General features: G+C 37.8%; 1 protein-coding gene across 14 annotated transcripts in view; it reads right to left on the bottom strand.

The window, feature by feature from the left end:
- Positions 1 to 432: 432 nt before the first annotated feature.
- Positions 433 to 23,224, bottom strand: part of Usp9x (ubiquitin specific peptidase 9, X chromosome) — a 102,347-nt gene continuing 79,555 nt past the window's right edge. For 11 of the 14 annotated variants that reach the window (XM_030251305.1, XM_006527587.4, XM_006527589.4 and 8 more), the window contains 13 exons: positions 22,318 to 22,491; positions 19,528 to 19,669; positions 17,014 to 17,767; positions 15,969 to 16,092; positions 14,817 to 15,042; positions 13,858 to 13,987; positions 12,829 to 13,014; positions 12,227 to 12,447; positions 12,050 to 12,138; positions 8,893 to 9,049; positions 8,229 to 8,489; positions 7,034 to 7,129; positions 433 to 4,414 (listed from right to left, as the gene is read on the bottom strand). In XM_030251305.1, coding sequence (XP_030107165.1) covers positions 4,277 to 4,414; positions 7,034 to 7,129; positions 8,229 to 8,489; positions 8,893 to 9,049; positions 12,050 to 12,138; positions 12,227 to 12,447; positions 12,829 to 13,014; positions 13,858 to 13,987; positions 14,817 to 15,042; positions 15,969 to 16,092; positions 17,014 to 17,767; positions 19,528 to 19,669; positions 22,318 to 22,491 — 2,698 coding nt within the window. In that variant the 3' untranslated portion in view covers positions 433 to 4,276. The remainder of the gene's footprint in view (positions 4,415 to 7,033; positions 7,130 to 8,228; positions 8,490 to 8,892; positions 9,050 to 12,049; positions 12,139 to 12,226; positions 12,448 to 12,828; positions 13,015 to 13,857; positions 13,988 to 14,816; positions 15,043 to 15,968; positions 16,093 to 17,013; positions 17,768 to 19,527; positions 19,670 to 22,317; positions 22,492 to 23,224) is intronic. The other 3 variants (XM_011247456.3, NM_009481.2, XM_030251309.1) reach the window with 2 other exon arrangements.

The raw sequence follows: 23,224 nt of genomic DNA, 5'->3' as shown, positions 1-23,224 counted from the left end.
AGTGAATTCCAGACCAGCTTGAGCTACAGAGGTTGGCTGTTTCAGTAAACATAAGTAAATGTGAGGGCTATGTGGGATGCCTTTCTTTAGCAGTATTCCGTAGGGAAGCATCAACAGGCTCTGCTGCAGAAGCCAAATGTACTTTTCGGACACTGAAAAGGAATTTCAGCATTTCAGATGACACGCTAAAGTGAAAAATTCACATTAATAACCCCTCAAAACAGGGACTTTTCAGATTTAAAATCAAGAACCAAAGTAAACGACCTATTAAAAACATGTCCCTTAAAAAATTCAAGGGCCAAAAGTGGCTGAGTGACATGGCACTTGCCAAATCCATTCGATGCCCTGCATGCCAACCCTAGCAATATAGGCATGCCAACCCTACCGATATAGGGGAAAACCCTATGTTAATAAATGAAAGAAAAACCCAAATTTAATTTATAAAGTTTTATTTTTGTATATGTGCTAGATCTTACGAACTGCGGACAATCTTTATGTCAATCTGTTGGCTTGTAAAAGGCTAAGAAGTATGTGAGATTTGGGCGGTGAAATTTCCTTTTGGGAACCCCAATTCCAAAAAAAAAAAAAATTGCACTCATTAGTGACTTTAAAATGTGGTTCACCTTTCCCCCTTACACCTGAAAGCTTGGAGGACAAGTGCTACATACTTCTGCAAACACAAAATAATCGTTAGAAATACAATCGGCAGCGAGGTCTTAATACATTCAGCACTTCTGTAGTGATTTATCACACCCAAACCCTTTTCAAATATGCAACACTCATGTAGATGCAGGACCAATTCTGGTTGGGCCCTACAATGAAACCAGTACTGAGAATGGTTTTGTTGGTAACACATAAGCTGGGGCAAAGGGGTGCTGGTTTCTTTTATCAGCAGTCTGTATGTCCTCGTACCTTCAAACTAGAAATAAAAACTGGGCACTTATCGCAAAAAGGCAATTTTCTAAAATTCTAAATAAGGCAGGATATAGCCACCAAATTAAGCACAAAATTAACAAAGTAAAATAGTTCATGGGAAAACATAACCTGGAAAAATACTAATAAAAACCCGAACTATGCCAAAGTAGTCACCTGAATATTCAGACTGTTGCTTTCTTTTACAAAAGTAATTCAAATAAAAAAGGCTCCTCATGTTTTTAACCAATATGAGGATTAAAGACTTAAGTTGTTATTGTCCACTAATAAAAGTTAATCATGAAAATAGAAAACATTTGAATAATTCTAGGTCTGTATAATTATAGCTAAGAGACAAAAAAAAAAAAAAAGGCTGGGAAATCATCACTAAGAAAAATCAATGAAAAGAAACAAAGCCCATATATGATTATGCTTGTATTTCTGCCTCTGCGATGCTGAACATGAGAATTCGGTAGGTGGAGGGTTTAGAAACAGCAGCAATATGGTGTTTACCAAGTTGTACACAAAAATACTTAGATCCGACTGGGCAAAGCCCCAGTTTACACAGTTGCACAATAAAATCTCTTCAGTCTTACGTTAACAGATTCTACTGTCTTCAATAGAGCAATCATGCCATTTAGAAATGTGGGAGTACTTCAAACGAAGACTAGTGATTCTGCAACAAACATTTAAAGGAGGAAACATATGGCTCAAAAGAAATTAGTTGAGAGAATCAAATAACTTTCAGGCACTTTAAGACTTGAAATTTAAAATGTGCCACTTATGTTTTAGAGAAAGACCTCAAAATCACCACTATGTTGCGCTTACAATAACATGCATCTTAAAATTTCCGGTTATACATTAATGCTTAAAGAGTTAATATAGAAAATAATTTGCACAAACAAACAAAAATAACTCTGTTCACCTTCCCTCACTCCTGGTCACAACACAGGCCCACTCTTCCTCAAATGAGGGGAACCATGACTCCATAATCCCCTATCATCTGGAACTGGTGGGCTTATACACTTAAAGCAACTACTGGGGGCCGGGGGTAGAATCCCTCCAAGAAAAATTCACAGCCTTTGAAAATGTCAAGTTTTCTTCTTACCTAGGAAGTCACTAAGTTTTACATATTTCATAATTTCCTTAAGAAGCAGAAAATACCAAAGTCGCATGTCAGATGGTAAGATAACATAACTAGTACCAGTTACTCATCCAAACAAAGCTAACCTACTTTACTACTTGAAGAACTTTAAAAAACTTCCAGTTGGAGTTGCAAACACTGTACTTTGCTCAAACTTCAATTCAGGCTGGAGGCGCAGCTCAATGGTAGAGCGCTCGCCTGGAGTACTTCAGGTTCTGGATCCCCAGGCTCCAAAAAACCGAAACAAAAGCAAATTCTGATGTAAACAGAATCTGCTGTCAAAGGTCGCTAAAATTACAGGAAGTCTAGAAGCAGAACTGTGGAATACTGCAAATAAGATACCTAAACCTTTATCTTAAATACTGCCCCTTTTAAATCACAAAATAACAATGCTCAATTTTGCTTCTGCTTTGATCAATGCCAACTATAGCCTTAAAACATTTTCCTATCAACTGAATCGTAAAAAATACAACCAAGCTTGTGCTCATTAAATACACATGTATATAAAAACATACAAAAAGTACAAGATTGATTGTTAGGGAACTTTTACAGCATCAACATCCGGTTCTCCAAGTCTTTAGTAAAGAGCCAAAGACCCCCATCTTTCTGTGCACAAAAACTTAATGAGACTAAAATCTTCATTGCTGGTTATGTCTACACATGCTATGCATAGAAATCAGCTTTCCAGAAATATGCAGTCCTCAAAAAAAGAGAGACAGGCAGACAGAGAAGGTTATCAAAACCCCCAAACATACCACAGGACAAAAAGTTCTTCTTAAATCAAATTCTATTTGCAAATTCAGCAAAATAATTTCTATAAAATAAAACAGCAAAATATTTAAATAGGGTAGGTTTTATCTGTTTGCAGGGGTATTTGGTTTTAGACAGGTTCCAAAAAAATTACACATATTCAAATCACCAATTTTCTTTGAAACACAGCTTTAACTGATTCCTTTATCTTTATTCAAATTGTTTATTCTAAAATTTAATTCCTTAATTGTATTAACTACCAGTAATTTCTTAAATTAGACCCTGCTTTGAATGTTAAAATTTTTGGAATGGAAAAGGAGCTTGGACAATTTTTGCTTTCAAGTAAAATTATGACTGAGCAGAGAATCAGCCAGAGACCTTGGTGCAGAGGTACTCCAAAGACTGTGGGATTCTGAGGACTTCCACAGCACTGGGATCCAGCAGAAGGAAGGACAGTTTGAAAAAGAGTCACTTAGTAAGCTCTAGCAAAGAACGAAACAAGCACATCAAATACAGTCTACTAGGCTCCAGCCAGCATACTGGCATAGCAAATTTTTGTGTATTTGTTTTAAATCTTTCAAAATTCCCATTACCAAGTCGATAAGTTTAAGTGTTCTTTATTCTACCCAGAGATCACACTGTCAAACATGAGAAGAACACGCGTGTAACTGAGAACCGCTTCCTTGCCACAGTTCTCCCTCAGTCTGTATTTTATAATCTAGGGTTTAAGAAGGAAAGCTCCGAGCAATGCAGGTGTCATGTCAGGACAACTGCAGTCATTATGGTAATATTTCTTCACTGGCTACACTAACTTGTGTGAAGCCATGCTAAATGTTACAGCATATCTATAGCTTCAAAGTGATTAACCTAACATCAGAATAAAAAGGCAATGAGAAAGACTAGAAACATAGTACATCACCAATTTTCCACATCAATCAAATAAATCAAAGGTAATCAGCCTTACATTGCTCATAGTAAAATTGACTCCAAGTGGCAAACAATGAACAGGAAACTATTGGTGTGACATGAATGAATGGGCTGTTTTGTTGATGTTGATTTACTTTTTGTTTTTGTAAAGGAGGTGATCCAACTGCCACAAGGTAGGCAACACTGGCTGCAGAGAGCAGTAGGTATAACAAGAAAATTAATGTAGTTTTGTAGATCTGTGAGTCTCATGAAGAAAAAAAAATTCTTGCTTAAGAATTAACAGTCAAACATTAATATACTATATACACCTTTGCCATTTACACATTAGCATCAGGCCATTTATTACAAAACACTATACACTTTCCACTGCAGGCGGGTTATATATTGACAGCAAATTTCTGCAGATAAGACAATGAATAAACTCTCCACTCCATGTTGATTAGGAATAGTTTTTCTAGTTTGAAATATTAGCCAGACACAGAAAAAAGTTGGACTGTAAGGCCTGGGTGCACAGTCTTGATGGAACCAGTTAATATGTGCATTTCACTGATCCTTGGTCTGAGGAGGGGACACTTCTTCACCGCCTTCATAATTTTCTTGTGCTCGTTGGCCAGTTCTCTGAGGGTTGTTCATGTGATGTGCTGCTGGGCCTGTATATGGCTGTCCATGCACATGGTTATTCTGAAAGGGAAAAGAAACCTGTGTATTACAAATTTTCCATAGCTGGAGAAATGGATCAAAGGTAAGACTAGGTACTGGTCAGACAGGGAACCACAAATGGGTTCCTAGCACCCATACCAGGTGGCTTAAACTGGCATAATTCTAGCTATAGGAGGATCTGACACCCAAGTCTCTGATACTCACTTGCACAATATATAATTAAACAGTTAAAATTGGTGGGAACAGAAACATTTCTTTTACTCTTAGGACTTACAACATCAACTGAAAAGTCTTCTTATAGGCAAATACAAACCTCGGAATCATAAAGAACACATGACTGGATAGGGATGTATAAATCTTTGTCCAAAGTGATTGCTTGAAGGAGCTGTTTTTCTCCTTCTACCATAAAGATCCTGGGGTCTGAGCTCAGGTGGAACTTGTATAGCAAGTACCTTTCTTTACCCACTGACACATTTTGCCAGCCCAGCTCCAAAAATGTAGGTGTAAGCCTGACAAATTAAAATACCTCATTACTAAGCCAGGTGTGGTGACACACGCGTTTAATCCCAGCAGAGGCAGGTGGATTTCTAAGTTCAAGGCCAGCCTGGTCTACAAAGTGAGTTCCAGGACAGCCAGGACTACACAGAGAAAACCCTGTCTCGAAAAACAAGCAAGCAAGCAAACAAAACCCCATTACTATTCTTGTCTTACTCATCAAAAAAAGAATGATGTGAGGGCTAGCCTACATGAACTCTCTCTCACAGCATAAATCTGATTGACCATAGGTGCAATTGCTATGTAGACAGAACTATTAATATTAACTATTGCACTGAAATCACAAGGCTAGATTCCACTGAAATCACAAGGCTAGATTAATGTATGAGCCTTCTTGGGACTGAGCAAGGTAATTACTGTCATGATTCCTAACTTATTTTTTTTTAAAAGATATGTACTACTTGTGCTGGCCTTGAAACCGTGTTCCCAAGCATGGGGTGCATGCTTTTAATCGTAGGATTCAGGAGGTAGAGGCAGGCGTATTTTCTGAGTTCGAGGCTAGCCTTGTCTACAAAGTGAGTTCCAGGACATTGAGAGCTGTTAGACAAGAGAAACTGTCTCAAAAATGAGAGAGAAAAAAAAAAAGGAAAGAAAAACAGAAAGACTCACTATGTCAACTAGGTTCTGTCTGCTTCTCCCAGCAGGAGAATTACAGATATATCACAATAACTTTTTTTTTATCTTTTTAAATACCTGAACTTCATATGGTTAGGTGGTGGTCTTTATATCCCCACAAGGCATGCCAAGATTTTAGGCTCCACACACTATTCCCTGTGGTTTCATTTATGCCCTAAAACGTAAGGCCACCTTCAGCAGCAGATCTCACTCCCATCCCCAATTTTTTTTCCAGACAGGGTTTCTCTGTGTGGCCCTGGCTGTCTTCAAACTTCAAAAGAGATCCGCTTGCCACTGCCTCCTAAGTGCTGGGACTAAAGGTGTATGCCACTATTGCCCTTAACCACCACCCCTTTAAAGGACAGGGTCTCAAACTCAGAGATCTGCCCACTTCTGTCTCTCAAGTACTGGGATTAAAGGCAAGTCATACACTCTTGAATTTTAGCACTCTGTACAATGCCAGAAAGCTAATTTCCATTTGTGCACTATCACCCCTGAAAACATTTGGCTTGGTCACATCTACATTTTAGGAAAGTTCCCATTCAGAATATTATTCCAGGTAATTATTTTGTAGGTAATTAATTTGAGAATTACCTTAGTTGTTTTTAGAATTTACTTGCAGACATAGTCTAACAAGAAATGTCATTATAATCCTTCACACTAAGCAATGATTATCATTTTTTAAATTTATTTATTTATTATATGTAAGTATATCGTAGCTGTCTTCAGACATTCCAGAAAAGGAAGTCACATCTCATTAAGGATGGTATTGAGCCACCATGTGGTTGCTGGAATTTGAACTCGGGACCTTCTGAAAAGCAGTCGGTGCTCTTAACCCCTCTCCAGCCCCAATGATTATCATTTTATATTGACAGTTTTACTCACTCTATACTAGTAGTACAAGACATACCTAGCTGGGCGGTGGTGGTGCATGCCTTAAATCCCAGCACTCGGGAGGCAGAGGCAGGCAGATTTCTGAGTTCGAGGCCAGCCTGGTCTACAGAGTGAGTTCCAGGATAGCCAGGGCTATACAGAGAAACCCTGTCTCGAAAAACCAAAAAAAAAAAAAAAAAAAGCCTATTTGGAAAGGGAACCATATTCCTGGGGCAAATTCAAATTTGTACCACGACCTCACTCCAACCCATTCTTCTGATCATGCCCCCAAAGTTAGTCCACAGTCATGGCAAAAAGCCTTCTTTTATAGTCAAGTATGAAACTGGTTCTAGAGCAGGATTTCTCAATCTTTGTGGGGGTGGGGAGTGTTAAGTGACCTTTTTACAGGGGTATCATCAGATAGTCTGCATATTTCATATTTACATTATGACTCAGTATAAAATTACAGTTATGAAGTAGCAATGAAAGTAATTTTATTGTTGGGGGGGCACAAAACGAGGAACTGTATTAAAGGGTTGCAGCATTAAGGTTGAGAACCACTGTAGAGGTTAACCCCACCATCTGACTCCTGTTTACCTGCTGATATTGAGATCCAGGGGAATGAGGGTATAAAGGAGCATCTTCTGGTGGAGGTGATTCATGCTCATCTGGGGCATCTTGGTCATCTGGTTCCTAATTAAAAAAAAAGGCAACATCAAGGTTACTGCTGATTTGGTTAACTTAGTAACAACTCTTAGAAACTGTGATTATAACTTCTATATCTAATGCTCAGGGCACCTTCCCAAACACTGAAGGGGTAGAAGATTGTAAGGGCCAAGGGGACAGGAAATCAGGCGTGAACTATGTTGCCTAGAAATGTCAGGAAAGGTATATCCAGGCTGGTGAGATGGCTCAGCAGTTAAGAGCACTGACTGCTCTTCCAAAGGTCCTGAGTTCAAATCCCAGCAACCACATGGTGGCTCACAACCATTTGTAATGAGATCTGACGCCCTCTTCTGGTGTGTCTGAAGACAGCTACAGTGTACTTACATATAATAAATAAATCTTAAAAAAAAAAGAAAGGTATATCCAAGCAGTCTCAACAACATGGCTGCCTAAACAATGGACATGTTAATATGGATGGAGGAAGCTCCATGAGTCTTCAACAGGCAAACAAGGAATGCTGAAAGCAGAAAACCATTTTCCCCAGGGAAGAATCCCCCAATTGATTATCCAATATCAAATGGTTAGACCTAAAGTCATAAACATATAAATAAATTTATATACACTAAGCAGGTTGTTATAGATTTAGGAATACAGATTCATGTAACATTTAAAGAAAAAGAAGCCATGGATCTGAGACAGAGCAAGAAGATGTGTGCGAGTAGCTGAAAGGGGGGGGGGATATAATTATATTTTAATAAAGATCACTTCTTGTTTTCTAGAGGACCCAAGTTCAAGTTTCAACACCTACATGACAGCTCAAAACAATCTGTTAAGTCCAGTTTCAAGGGATCCAATATCCTTTCTTCAGGCCTCAATGGGCACCAGGCAGGCATATGGTGTACAGATAAACCACCCATACACATGAAGGTTTAAAAAACAATTAAAAATTCATAATTCGGGTTCTCTTGGAAATAATTTCTAAAGTTACAGCACAGTAATTTCTCCAGATGGAGTCATCATCATCATCATCATCAATATATTACTACATATTAAAAGCAAACACAAGTCTAGCAATCCTAATAAACGACACTATCATTAATACAGTCAGTGGCCTATAAAGAATTACTTTGCTTTCTTCCATTTCTATTTCTTGTAGACTGGTGGCTTTTTTTACCTCCTCAGGACAGAGTTCACAAGCTTTTGCAAGTGTCATCCTAGCGCTGTGTGATCTCTCTAAGAAATAACCATTTGATGTTTCATTGCTTTGCACTGGAGGAGACCAATTGTTGTAAGTGTACTGAGGATTGCCAGTGTATGGTCTTCTTTCAAGTTCATCTCCAAGCCACTCCACTGCCCAGGTCCATTTCCTTTTAAGATCTCCATTGCCCTTCAAAAGTAAATAAAATCATGTACATTTAAGAGGATTGGGAGTGTATCATAGATAACTTAAAATGATAATCCCACAAACTGAGGATATTTTTTATTCTTGAAATAGTCTTGCCATGGCAACTCTGGCTGTCTGGTAATTGTTACATAGCTCAGGTTGTTGTCAAACCTGTGGTTGTTCCCCTGACTTGGCCTCTAATGTCCAAATTACAGATGTGTACCTCACCCCGCCCCAATACCTGGATTAAAATAGTATCTTAATGCTATTTTTCATTCCTTTCTTATTCTTTGTCATATTGGGGAATTGTACATTCTGGGTAAGCAGTATATCAGAGCTACAGCCTTTTAAAACAGGATCTTTTAACTCCAATTTAAATTTCTATGAAATAAGAAAACACCCTTACCTGCAGGATTTGGTAAGCAACAGGACAACTGCTAAAGAGGGCTACCATACATTTTATACACTGGTATGCTCTTTTTTGATAGTGATTCTTAGAACGCTGAATTGTGTCAAACAGCCCATCTCGGTCATCTGGAATTCCTTTAAGGGCATTATGAATTCTGAAAAACATTTCAGATGGAAGATAAAACTTCTAAAAATTAAAAGAAGCTATTATCTATTGAGTGTTTATTACATGCTACCCCGTAAATGTCTGTGGGTTCAGTTGTTTCCTAATAGACAGTAAGTACCACTATTAAACCTTTGAGCAGATGAGGAGATAGAAACAGCTTGCCTAGGGTCATACAGTTGCCAACTAGCCTGACTCAAGTCTGTATCCTTACTAACTTTACTTGTTCAAATTGCATTGTTTAAATACATCACTAGAAGCAAATTCTGAACTCAAGAGTAACAAACTTTAAAAGTTAACACTGACACTGTAGTTGACAATAACTTGCTTTAAGTCATTTTTGTCTTTTGCTTTTGAGACAGGGTTTCATTATGTAAACCAGAATCATCTTGACCTCTCAATATGACTGCCTCAGCCTCCAAACTGCCGAGATCACATGCTTATGCCACCATACCCAGGGCCTGTTTATTTTATTAGACATTAGCTGCCAATAAACAAAATGACATCTACCTGTATTACTGAGCAGTAGAAAGGAACCTATACATGCTGTATGCAAAGGATCCTTGTAATTAGACACAAAATGCTAAATGTTGTATTTTGGCAAAATGATTATAACAGGCACAGTTATAGAAGCAAGCAGGTTGCCAGGAGTAACCAAGGGTGTCTAAATGGTTATAGGCTTCTTGCTGTTTGACCTAAGATATTGCATATAAACTCTATTTCTCCAATTTTGTGTTGGGGGTGGCAGTGCAGAGGCTGAGGGCTGGTCTAACCCATTTTAGAAGTGCTCTGCCAGTAAGCTACCCTAACCTTACCTTTATTTTGTCAACTGATATAAAGTGTTAGAATATTACTTTGACATATCATACTTTCTTCCCACTAATACCAACAGTTTTCCAAATACCATCTTTAATCAGTACTATCTTTGTGTTGCTTCCTTCATGTCTAATAATGTAGGACACATGGAGGACATTATAAATACTTAAGACCTACTTACCAAACTAAAAACAACAACAACAAAAAACAAAACAAAAAAGCTACAGTATAAGATTATTTTCAAACTTAAGTTAATCATCTGTTTTTACTTACTACTTTTGGTATTTCTCACATTTAATCCAACCTATGTTTTTATCATATCATATGCTAAAAGAGAACTTAGATCGATCTATCTATCTATCTATCTATCTATGTCTTGCTACATAGCCTTGACTGGCTTGGAACTCACATGGATTTGCCTACCTCTGTCTTGGAATAATATGATTGAAGGTCTAAATATGCTACCACACCATTAAAGCTATACAATCGTATGCTATTTTGTTTTCTTTTGTTTTTGCTTTTTTTTGCAAGACAGGGTTTCTATGTATAGCTCTGGCTGTCCTGGAACTCACTCTGTAGACCAGGTTGGCCTTGAACTCATAAATCTGCCTGCCTCTGCCTCCCAAGTGCTGGGATTAAAGGTGTGCACCACCACCGCCCGGCTTGTGCTATTTTTAAAAGAAAAATACTAGAAGCTAGACTGTATTAAAATCATCTAAGAAGTATCAATGGTGACCACTTAGAAAATTTTGGATTCAAGAAAACTGATTTTTTGCTTACTGCTATTTTTATAACAGTAATTTAAAACAATGATAAAAAACATTTGTATTTTAAAATATTTCTATTACTTTATATGTAGAAGTGTTTTTTCCTGCATGTAGTACATATATGCCTGGTGGGTATCTTAGCCACTATGTGAGTGTTGGGGAACCAAACCTGGTCATCTACAAGAACAAGTATTTTTAATGACCCAGTCATCTCTATAGCCACTAGAATGGCTAATCTTAAAAATCAATACTTAAAAACTCTTTTAATCCCAGCACATGAGAGGCAGATACAGGCAGATCTCTGTGAGGTCTAACTGGTCTACAGAGTAAGTTCCAGCACAGTTTTGGATACACAGCGAAACCTTGTGTGTCCAACATAAAAAAAACAAACAAACAAAAACCCCAAAACAAAAATAAGTACTTAATGTGCTTTGTTAGCAAATGATTCAAGTTGCCCAGAACTCACAATTTCCTAGTAGAGGTTGAATAAAGTGACTTTGTCTTGTTTCAGTTTCAAACTACAAACAAGTGTCCTCTTTTGCTGTTATAATTGGCCTTCATGTATAGCACTGAAGTTTGTCTTACAGAAAGTGTGCACTAAAGAAGCTTACACTAGGCGAGAGGTGTAAGAGTGCTGGCTGTTAAGTTCAATGTTAATGAGTTAGCAGTACGTATTTATTAAGATACTAAAAAACAAAACCACCAAAACCCCAACACCCCAACAACCAAAAAAGTCTACCACCACCACAACACCCCAAACACATTCATGTGGGTGTGTTTGTGGTGTGTGCGTACACACCCAGCTGGAGGGAACTTGCTTTTCTTCAACCACATGGGATTAAATTCAGCTGAGCCACCTTGAAACAAGGTCTTGGTGTAGCCCTGATTGGCCTTGAACTCACAGAGATCTGACTGCCTATCTCCCAAGTACTGGAATTAAAAGCATGTGTCTTTATGCTCTGCTCTCCAGAACTATCACTAAATAACTACAGATTTATGTAATGAGGTTAGTTCCAAAAGTAATGTAATCTAAACCTAAAACAATCCTTGGATTTATTAATAAATTCATATGTATAAAGTCTATTGCTAGTTTTCTTTAATTAAAAAAAAAATTCAGAGCCGGGCGTGGTGGCACATGATGTTAATATATTAAGTATGAAACCTGGGCAATGTCCTCATTGTAAAAAAAAAAAAACAAAAAACAAAAAACAAAAACAAACTGACAAAATCTGGGAGAACTTGGTAGTCATTCCTGTCTTGAGTTTTTTCTTGTAACACTGAACATTCACTAGAACCCTAGGGTGCTTTTGTTATATATTTTGTTAAATGTGGGGATGGTCAATTTCTATTATATGTAACAGCCGGGACTAAGTCTAATTAGCCTGATAAAAAAAAAATAAAGTATCCACCTGTGAGTCTGCCAAGAGTCTTCAATCAGTAAGATTTGTAAAAGCAGATCCAAATAGGGCCGGAGTTCATAAGTATAAGAATATGCAACCTAGAAATAGGTTAAGACACAGTGAATAAAGTACATATGGGTAATAAATCAAATCATAGAGATTTAACAATGGTTATGATTTCTTAACCTGCCAAAGAAGTTCACTGAGGACAGTAGATGAGAACTGAGGATTCTCCCAGCAGCAAAAGCGAAGCAATTTGACGGTCTCATCAGAGTTACTGCAGTCTTCAATAATTTTCTTCACATAACTTGTTCTCACAAATAAAATGTCTACCACATTTTGTTGAATTGGCATTATAGGTTGTGATAAGTTAGGATCACCAAAAGGATTTGGAAGAGAAGGATTACCTACAATACAGATTTGTCAATTAACAACCAGTAAGTGTCTCCACAATAACAATGTAAACTTATCAGAACATAGCCTATAAATGTGTTTTAGGAAAAAAAAAAAAAGAGCTGTATGTCAATTTTTCTAAGCACTAAGAATAGTAGTGTGTTTCAATGACTCGGTATCCCAACATAAAAATTTTACTAATTTAATCCAGTAGCAAGCAGAAAAGGGTCCAATAATCATGTGAAAAAGGAACAGTACTGCAAACATTGTAAAATGTTTCAAGAGTGGACCTTCCTTCACACCCTCACTTTGTATTTAAGTATTTTCAGAACCAAATTTGATCAAGTTCTAGATATGACCCAGAGTACTCAAAACTATTGCCAAGAATAGATTACCATTGATCGAAGACTGCATTCTTGAAGAGACATTGCAACAGCGGATGAGCTGTGACACTACTGAGTATAATTTGCCTAATTCAGCATACTGATATTTAATTGGAGGGCCAGGACCTTCATCTAAGGACACAAGCATAAAGGTAGCAGGTACACTCAGTTTGAGCAGCTGTGTTTTCTCTGCCACTCCTGCAGTGAAAGAGAGACAGAAAGCAAGTAGAGAGGGGGGAAAACAGAGAAAGAAAACATTAGGATGGAATGAACTTTGTGAACAAAACAAAAAGGACAAATATTTGAAATTAACTCAGAGATCTGTCTGCCTCTCTTAGTACTGAAACTAAAGGCGTACCCCATCCTTTGATGCTGAAAATGTCCATGTTAGACAACTATTGTCCCCCAATCTAATCTTTTGCAACAAAATAAAACAGTGGAAGACAATTGTGCATGATATTTAGGTACAGTTCTAGTAGTAACATAACAGGAATGAGCAGGTAGTATTAGAAAGATCAAGGAGTAATTTAAGTCAATTCTTAGTTTAAAAAATTATTAGGGATGCTGGAAATCAAACCTGGAATTAGTATGAGAAAAGTGCTCTCCTATACTGCTAGCACTAATTGAATGGACATTATTTCCTCTAATTTTAATTTATTTTACTTCTTTTCTAGACCTTATTCCAAAATTGATGACTCTTCACAGTAAAAACATGGAATTTTTTTTGCACTAACTGTGGTAATTCTGATTCAGTTAGTGAATTGGATGGCGCCTGGGAATGAGTATATTAATAAAGCAGGTAGATGTAGTATTGCTTTTTGGAAGCAAAACTTAAGACAATAGAATCTCACTTGTGTTTACCACAGAAGTATTATGTAAAAAATTATAAAGTGCACAGGGGTTCGGGCAAAGGATATTCTGTATTTAGAGACAGTTTCATATAAAGAAAAAAGAAAAAACATTATTTCATCATTGGACCTTCTGAATGACTATCATTTAACATGATACTTTAACAGAGATTATGAAAAATTTAATTCTTACCTAAATTGGCATACATTACGAACAAGTTGAAATACTGCTGTAAATGACGTCCATGCTCTGAAACCTCCCTCCGCAAGAGATTTAGTACTGCTCTTAGTAAGTGGTCACTCAAACTTAAGTTGTCATAAGCCTGTAAAGGAGAAAATACTAGCTGATTCTCAACAAAGTGCAAAGATTATTTTATGTGTATGTTGAAATAAGAATACTTTTCTGGAAGGACTGATCACATGAATTCTATTCACCCTGCTTACCAACACTAGATTGACCCAAAGGACTTGTATATGCTAATGGTAGAGAAGAACTTTGCCACTGAGCTTATCTACCAAGATCTCTTCTTACTATTGAAGAAACCATCTCAACTAAGTTGGCCCGAGCTGACTTGCAATTCTCTAGCAGTTGAAATTACAGGTCTGTACCACAAACTGTTGTGGCACCACACCCAGCTTTGGAATTCATTATAGATTTTTCACTTTGCTGCAATTAACACCAAAAATGTTTATTAAAGATCCACCCAAAAGAAGTGTTATGAAAATCCCACATGGAAACACAACGTGGGTTGGGCTGGGGTGTGCTTCAGTGGTAGATAACATTCCTAAATACTCAAGGCTCCAGTTTTCATTGTCAGCAAGCACAAAAGGGAATTATCCTTTTTTTTACCCCTTGAAACAGGGTTTCTCTGTGTAGCCCTGGCTGTCCTGGAACTCACTCTGTAGACCAGGCTGGCCTTGAACTCAGAAATCCGCCTGCCTCTGTCTCCCAAGTGCTGGGATTAAAGGCATGCGCTACCACAGCCTGGCGGGAAATTATCTTTTGAAGACATTATCTACACACACTGTTGCTTTATCAGTCTAGGTGTCAGATAATTTGTGCTACACATAAAACACACATTCTGTTTCTCTTCAACTTCAGGAAAGTTTATTTTTTTTTGTAAATACATATATAAACAAAGGTACAATTACCTGACTAGAAGGTCCAGGAGATGCAAAAGGTGAAGGACAAGGCCCGTCTTGTAAGGAAAAATGTGCAATGAAAACTATGAGCTTTGCAAATGCACCTCTCACTTCTGCACTAGGGCATTCCAAAAGGTACTCAGAGAATCGATTTGAAACATTAAAAAGGACATTGTGAGCAAACCAAAACCGCACGTTCTTGCTGTGACGCAGGAGAATACACAATGCATCATACCTAAAACAAAACAAAGTACAACTATCAGACTATCAATTCAGTTCACCTTTCTTATAGTAAACCCTGTGTGTATGGGGTGGGGTAGGATGAAGTGGACATTGAGGGGAGGAGGAGAGAGATGGATACTATATAGATTGGCCTAGTCTTATGGAATTATAAAATTGGCAAAAGCTTGTATTTAAAAATCCACTACTAGCCAGAGGTGGTTTAATCCTCTAAATCTTTAATCCCAGAATTTGGGAATCTTAGTTCAAGGCCAGTCTGGTTTACAGAGTGAATTTCAAAATACTGATATCTATACAGAGTAATCTTGTCTCCAAAAAAATGACAAAAATAACTTCTTTCCTTAGTATAGTATCTTCTGGATATGTAAAGAGGCTTTTTACACATGTGTGTGTGTGTGTGTGTGTGTGTGTGTGTGCGCGTGCACGCACGCACACACGCACGCACGCGAGGGAAATGGACTCTATTGGCAGGAATCCTTTTTTTTTCTCTCCGAGATACAGTTTCTCTGTATATCCCAGGCTGGCCTCAAACTCAGAAATCCACCTGCCTATACCTCCTGAGTACTGGGATTAAAGGCGTACACCACCACTGCCTGGCAGGTTCTCTCCTTCTACCATGTTGGTTCTGGGCTTAAGCTCAGTTTTGTCAAGGTTTGGTGGCAAGAGCTTTCACCACTGAACCCTATCAATGGCCCTGAGTAAATAACAATTGCTAAAAAGGTATTATAATGGCCTCTATACTATTTTTACCCTTTGAATTTATGCCAAGTATTTTAGTATGATTTCTTATTACTATATACTTTTTAAATGTTGCCTCTTAAGTTTGAATAAAAGTCTTGTGATTCTGAAAAAAAAATACAGAGCACTCTACAAAGACCACCACCAAATCTTAAACAGAAATAAAAATCCAAAACAAGATACCAATCACTGGCAGATCCTCGGACTATTTTCTTTGTGTGAAATCCTGTAGTAAAAAGGAACCTAGCAGCAAGCTGAATACTAATCATAGTGATTTCTTCTGCTTCAGGAGACAGGTGATCTTGCCCTAAAAAAAAAAAACAAAAAAAACCACATGCACATATTTTAAAAGTCTGTTCAAGCCCCATTTTCAAACAAGTTTGTACTTTGCATTCTCACTTTGTTAAAACTCTTCTTAGACTACTTATGAAATTATTATTACTGATATTAGAGCCAAATACAATGCTTTATACTAATGCATTAAACAAAAATCAGCTTGAACAAACAAAAACTTATCTCCAAACAGTATAACAATAAATACTTAGTACTCAAACACAAATCATCTTAAATGTAATTTTAGCCAAAAGCATCAACTTACATCCTTTCAAAATGAAAATGTTAATTTTATATATTTAAGTAGGGCATGGTGGCACACAGCTTTAATTCTAGCACTCCGGAAGCAGAGACAGGCAGACCTCTGAGTTCTAGGACAGCCAGGGTGACAAAGAAACATCTTAAAAAAAAAAAAAAAAAAAAAAAACCAACCAAACACACACACCTTCACCTGCCAAAAAAAGGGGACTGAAGACTGGAGAGATGGCTCAGCAATCAAGAGCACTTGTTGGGCTTACTGAGGTCCAAGGGTAAGTTCCCAGCACCCACACAGCAACTCCAGTCCCAGGGGAATCTAATACCTTTTTCTGGCCTCCTCAAGAATTCAAGCATATAGCACAGACATACATGTAGGCAAAACATTTATAGATATGAATAAAGATAGCAGGGCGATGGTGGTGCACACCTTTGATTCCAGCATTTGGGAGGCAAAGGTAAGTGATCTCTGAGTTTGAGGCCACCCTGGCCGACAGCATGATTTCCAGGATATTCAGAGCTATACAGAGAAACCCTATCTTAAAAAAACAGCACACGCACTCACGCACACACAGCCTACTAATAAATCTTAAAGATAAGAATTACTCTTTGCTATAAGAAGCGAACTCTTGACACTTACCTGGAGGAGGGTTTAAGTAAACACCATTACATGTCAGTAGCTTTTTCATAAACTGAAAATATTCCAGACTGTACTGCATTCGGTTGTGCATGAACTGAACATTCTGCTTCCGAACACTTCTTTCAATGGCGGATGGCATGACAATCTGATGGGGCCTTGTGGTGATAGCAATCTCTGATATGTATCTTATCACCTCATCATCATGACCTATTGTGTCCATTCGTTCATAAAAAAGTATATATGCATTCCACCATCTTTTCTGACGCCTGTACGACATGCGCTTCATCATGTGATCAAATACTTCTCCCATGTACTCTCCCCCAAAACACTGGTTTTTCATTTCTTCATCGTCATCCATTTTACATTCCGTTACATCTCCATCATCAAATTTATACCAACGATTTTTTTCACCATCCCCTCCATTCCTCTGAATGATGTAAGAATAGTAATGTCCGCCACTTGCTTGACCACTGTGCACAAGCACACCCACAAGTCTGTATTTTGTGCTTCCTGCTTTCTCGCTTTCAGACTGCTCATTCTGTTGTATCAGCTGACTTTCTGGGTTGACATTATCTCCCTCCAGTTTAGCAACACCTGCCACTGTGTAAGGTTCCATGTCTAACTCTCGAGGAAATTCAAAGTAATCATTGAACTTGATTGCACATTCTCTTTCCCAGTCATAATCGAATCGTTTTAGTTGGATAGCAAGAACAGGAGGCAATTTTTTAATTAGCAAGCGCTTTACAGTATCAACCTAAAATCAATAGAGAAAATTAATAGATACAATCCATTGCAAAAAGTAAACCAAAATCCAAGCAAACACTACCATCCCCAAATCTGAAAGTTAACCCAGGGTGTCACACATGTTAAGCAAGCAGTCATCCTTTAGCTACATTTCTAATTCTCTTAAGCTCAGGCTGGCTTTGAACTTGCTCTGTAGCCCAGACAGGTCTTGAATGTATGATCTTCTTGCCTCAGTCTCCTATTTGAAGTTACAGGCTTGAACCATCAAGACCATGAGACCAAGTAAACTTTTTTCTCTTAAATCTTTTTCCCTTGGGATAGGGGGCCTCATATTATAGTTCCAGTTGGCTTCAGATTAGTGCACTATGAAGTTAGGCAGGCCTGAACCTGGAACTTGGGCTTTTCTTCTGTAGTTGTAAATCACTATATGTAGCTCTTAGAGTAAATAATTTTATGTGTAAGTGTGTGCTGGTGGCTGAGACCAAACAAGAGCATTAGAGTCCCTGAAACTGGAACCATAGATGACTGTGAACTGCCTGACATATTGGTGTTGGAAACTAAATCCAAGTCCTTTACAAAAGCAGTAAGCACTTTTCATGGCTGAGCTTTCTCTCTAGCCTCTTAAGCAAAGTCACTTTTTAAAAAAAGATTTATTTATTGTTATATGTAAGTACACTGTCGCTGTCTTCAGACACAACAGAAGAGGGCATCAGATCTCATTGCAGTTGATTGTGAGCCACCATGTGGTTGCTGGGATTTGAACTTGGGACCTCTGGAAGAGCAGTCAGTGCTCTTACCCGCTGGGCCATCTCACCAGCCCCTTAAGCAAACTCTTAAAAAGCACTACACATCAAGTTTTTATAAGATTTACTTGAATTGTAATCTTAAGATATTTCTGTGAAGTTGATGTAAATATTAACTGGAAATGGCCTATAACCGGTTAATACAGATTGCAAAAATTAGTCCTTTACATATTATTTACTGCCTAGTTTCTATACTACCTTTGCCTTTAGCCACTGTTTGTTATTTATAGTTATTCCAACTAAGGTTGTTTGCTGTAAACAAACTGAATAGTTTACTTTTTATTGGGCAATTAGAAGGTAGTTAATATTATACAGGTGATAACATATTTAATCCTTACAATCCTCCTAAGATGGCACTACTGAACCTTAAGATAGGGTGTCCTGCTAAGTTTAGGAACTTGTCTCATGCCTCAAAACCTACAGTGGTAGACGGTGTTGTTTCATACCCCATAATCCCAATGTACAGACTTTCATCCTTCTCTAAGTGGTGTGGGGCCAAACAATAAAGGTGACTTAGAGGTAAAATGGTTTGGAAGGCAGAAAAGATAAACATAATTTACTATTCCTAAGTATGAATGTCCCTCTCCCTTGAAGAGAGAAGTTCCAATGGACAAAATCTAATCAGGTGGTAAAAAATTTTTTTACTGTATTTAAAAAAATAATTTCAGCAAAACAATTCTGGATATAAGAGGAAAAATGTTTTCCTCCATCAGCTCTGGAGTTTGTTTCTAGGCAGAAACAAATGTACCCATATTAATTCATATAAACAAAGGTATTAAGCGATTACAATTTTACAATTTTGTTTATTCTAGTATTACCTTTTAAATTTCTTCCTTTAAAATACACACACACACTCTCTCTCTCTCTCTCTCTTAAAGAAAACTGTTTTTCTTCACTAGAAACTATCGACTACCCAGAGCTTTTCAGTTAAGAGGTACCATTGTTATCTAAATAGATTAATTCATACCTTTTTATTGCATTTTTCACAATGATAAGCATTTGCTCCTTCTAGTAAGTCTCCTTTGACATACTGTTCCAAAGAATCCAGAAGATTTTGGTGGTTTCTAATGTCTACATTCAGAGTCGTAAAAGATTCTTCACATTCGTACCTAAAGATATTATTTAAGAAGTTATCAGAAAAGGATTCACTCTTCAGTTCTCTAAACACCTCATTATTTACATAGTTAATGAAACCTCTAAGGTAATGGGATGTTACCAATACTGACGGCATTTCCTAGTTATTTACACTATGCTGGTTGATTACATGCTGTCCTTTGCCTTCGTGACAAAATTACTTGAGAACTATCACCATCCACACTTGAGTGAAGTGGGAATGAAAATAGGCCAGCTGGGGGAGGCAGAGGCAGGCAAATCTCTGAGTTCAAGTTCAGCCTGTTTTAGTTCTAGGACAGCCCAAGAATACATAGAAAAAAACCTGTCTTGGAAAAACAAAACCAAGCCAAACAAACAAAAAGACAGGGCTACTTGAGCTTAAGCTCTTTTTAGTCTACCATGTTGTGATTTGTTTTGAGAATAATTATGGGCCCCTGTGGAAAGTGCTCAATTATGCCAATCTACCAAAAGTAATTAAGTATGTATATATAGAGTGAGCAAATTCTTTTTAAAAAAGATTTATTTATTTTTATTTATGTGAGTACACTGCAGCTATCTTCAGACACAGCAGTAGAGGGCATCGGATTCCATTACAGACGGTTGTGAGCTACCATGTGGTTTCTGAGAATTGGACTCAGGACCTCTGGAAGAGCAGTCGTGCTCTTAACCGCTGAGCCATCTCACCAGACCGAAAACGAATTTTTTTTGTTTTGTTTTTCGAGACAGAGTTTCTCTGTGTAGCTCTGGCTGTCCTGGAACTCACTATGTAGACCAGACTGGCCTCGAACTCAGAAATTCGCCTGCCTCTGCCTCCCAAGTGCTGGGATCAAAGGCGTGCGCCACCACCGCCCGGCTGAAAACTATTTTTTAAAATGCACTATTTATAGTGTGTGTGGCTGCAGGTGCTATTACATATACAATGCATGTTGAGAGGACAACTTTGTCAAGTTGGTTCTCTCCTGACACTTTGCCAACTTGAACCTCCAAATGCCTCTACCAGCTGAACCACCTCACTGCCCCCAATTAAAAAGTATTTGTTATTGTTAAAATTTATGTGTAAGTTTGTGTGTCTGCCATGTGTTGTATGCCTATCAAGGCCAGAAAAGGGTGTTGGATTCCTTGGAGTTTGTGTGCCATGGGAACTAAACTTGGTTCTCTGGAGAGCAGCAAGAGCTTGTAACTGTTGAGCTCTAGTTTATTTTATGTTATTACAAAAATGAATGTGCCAGTATGTATCTCTACATATACTGTACATGCCCAGTGTCCAGAGAAGCCAGGAGGAGGTGTCAGATCTCCTGAAAATGGAGTTACAGACAGTTGTATGTCTCCAGGTGGGTGCTGGGAATTGAACCTGGGTCTTCTACAAGAATAGCCAGGGTTTTTGTTGTTGTTGTTTCTTTTTTTGAAACAGGGTTTCTCTGTAGAGCCCTGGCTGTCCTGGAACTCAGAAATCCACCTGCCTCTGCTTCCCAAGTGCTGGGATTAAAGGCGTGCGCTACCACCGCCCGGCAGAACAGCCAGTTCTTATTAAGTTGGACCTCCCTCTAGCGCCTCCAATTTTTAAATTATCACACACACACAGTAACAGATTTCCTTATAGCACTGTAATAGAACGTTGGTGTGATTTGACAGTCAGTAATGCATATTTAATATTTTATACAGAGAGAATGGATATAGATTGTCTTCTATTAACTATGAGTATTATGTATCTGTACCACATGCATGCCTACTGCCTGAGGAGGCCAGGTCGTCATCAGAGCTGCCAAAACTAAGGTTACTCATGGTTGTGAGCCAACATTATGTGCTCATAACTGAAACTCTAGTCCTGCAAGAGCTGTCAGTGCTCTTAAGACTCTAGTTACTGCACCAGTCCCTTAGCTATTTTTAATAGGTATTCTTAAACCTTTGTAATCTTCCTGCCTTAGGGACAAGCTACAGACAAGAGTTATTAAAAGCCCCTTTACTAAAAGTTCCTTTAAAATTAAAAACCTCCGGGTGGTGGTGGCACACACATTTAATCCCAGCACTCGGGAGGCAGAGGCAGGCGGATTTCTGAGTTCGAGGCCAGCCTGGTCTACAAAGTGAGTGCCAGGACAGCCAGGGCTACACAGAGAAACCCTGTCTCAAAAAAAAAATAAAAATAAAAACCATCACAACAACAACAAAATATGACGTTTTCACCTTAACTTTTACAGTATGTTGTATGTATACATACCTTAATATGATGATATTAGGTGTGTAGGGAAAAGATGGCAATAGCTGATATTGTTTCAAAAGTGATTATCTCATTAAAAAAATAACACCTGTAGCCTGTCATCCTCTAAACTCAGTGTATCTACAGTAACTAAATTCTAAGATAAAAGGCAAACGTGGAAGTAATATCTCTAGTCATTATGCAAATTGTCATCTTAGTTCCTTAGGAAAATATAAAAGAATTAAAAGTATGAAATAGTAAGACATTAAAAACACCAAAAGAAATCAAGTTATTTAACAAAACAAACAAAAAACCATCAAACAGTATTAAGATATTCACTGTACTTATTCAGTTGTAGGAGTTTAATAGTGGCATATTCCATTTTCATATTAGCACTAGTAAAGATTTTATTCTTATTAGCATATCACAGTATTATATATTAGCACTTACCTATGTGGGCAGCCTTGGCAAATTTTCTGATCAGCAAAGGAACCTCCCAAGACTTTACTTAGCATAGCTGGATGCCCTAAGGCTTTTAAAGCTTCATCTAAACTATCCACCAAAGAATTAAAGAACTCTAAAGCATCATGTTGTTCACGAAGATTGACAGGCTCACCCCAAAGCCTGAGAAATGAATGGAATATAACATGTAACATGTGACAACCACAATACAACATTTTGTTTCTTACAGTTGTGGGTAAGGCAATTATGGAGCAAGTAGGAAACACAAAAAAGTCTTTATGTCCAGATATTGAGGGGGACAGTGAGACCCATAGTAAAAGTGGTATTAAAATGGCAAAGAATTGCCACAGAACTAATGGTATGGTTGGTAAACAGCATAGCCCTAAGAAAGAAAGGTTGTTGCTTCAGATAGTGTGACATACACATGCATTTTGAACTCAGCTGTAGATGCCATTAAAATGAGATGGTGGATCTTATCACTAAGCATTTTGCCACATTTTGGATTAGACAAAAAGAATGTGTACATGTACATTCATTAAGCTGATTTTTCTATGTGAAAAAAGAAAAGCTTGATTTATTCTATTTAATTTATTCTATTTAATCTCTTTTCAGTGTTCTAAGGACTTAGATAAACTAATTCCAAAATTATCATTCCTACATATGTATATAACACAAACTGAGAATAGCCATTGCTTCAGTAAGGCTCTGATGGAATCTACAGGTGACATTGTAGTCACAGAATAATACACACAGAGGACCTAAGTGTATTCTTCCCAAGAGATTATGACAAATGTACTTTATATATGCCATAGACTAAAAAAAAAATTCAGGCCGGGCAGTGGTGGCGCATGCCCTTAATCCCAGCACTTGGGAGGCAGAGGCAGGCGGATTTCTG

The sequence above is a fragment of the Mus musculus genome, chromosome X, assembly GCF_000001635.26.
Source record: "Mus musculus strain C57BL/6J chromosome X, GRCm38.p6 C57BL/6J".
Lineage (NCBI taxonomy): Eukaryota > Metazoa > Chordata > Mammalia > Rodentia > Muridae > Mus > Mus musculus.
This window is presented reverse-complemented; position numbering and strand designations above follow the sequence as displayed.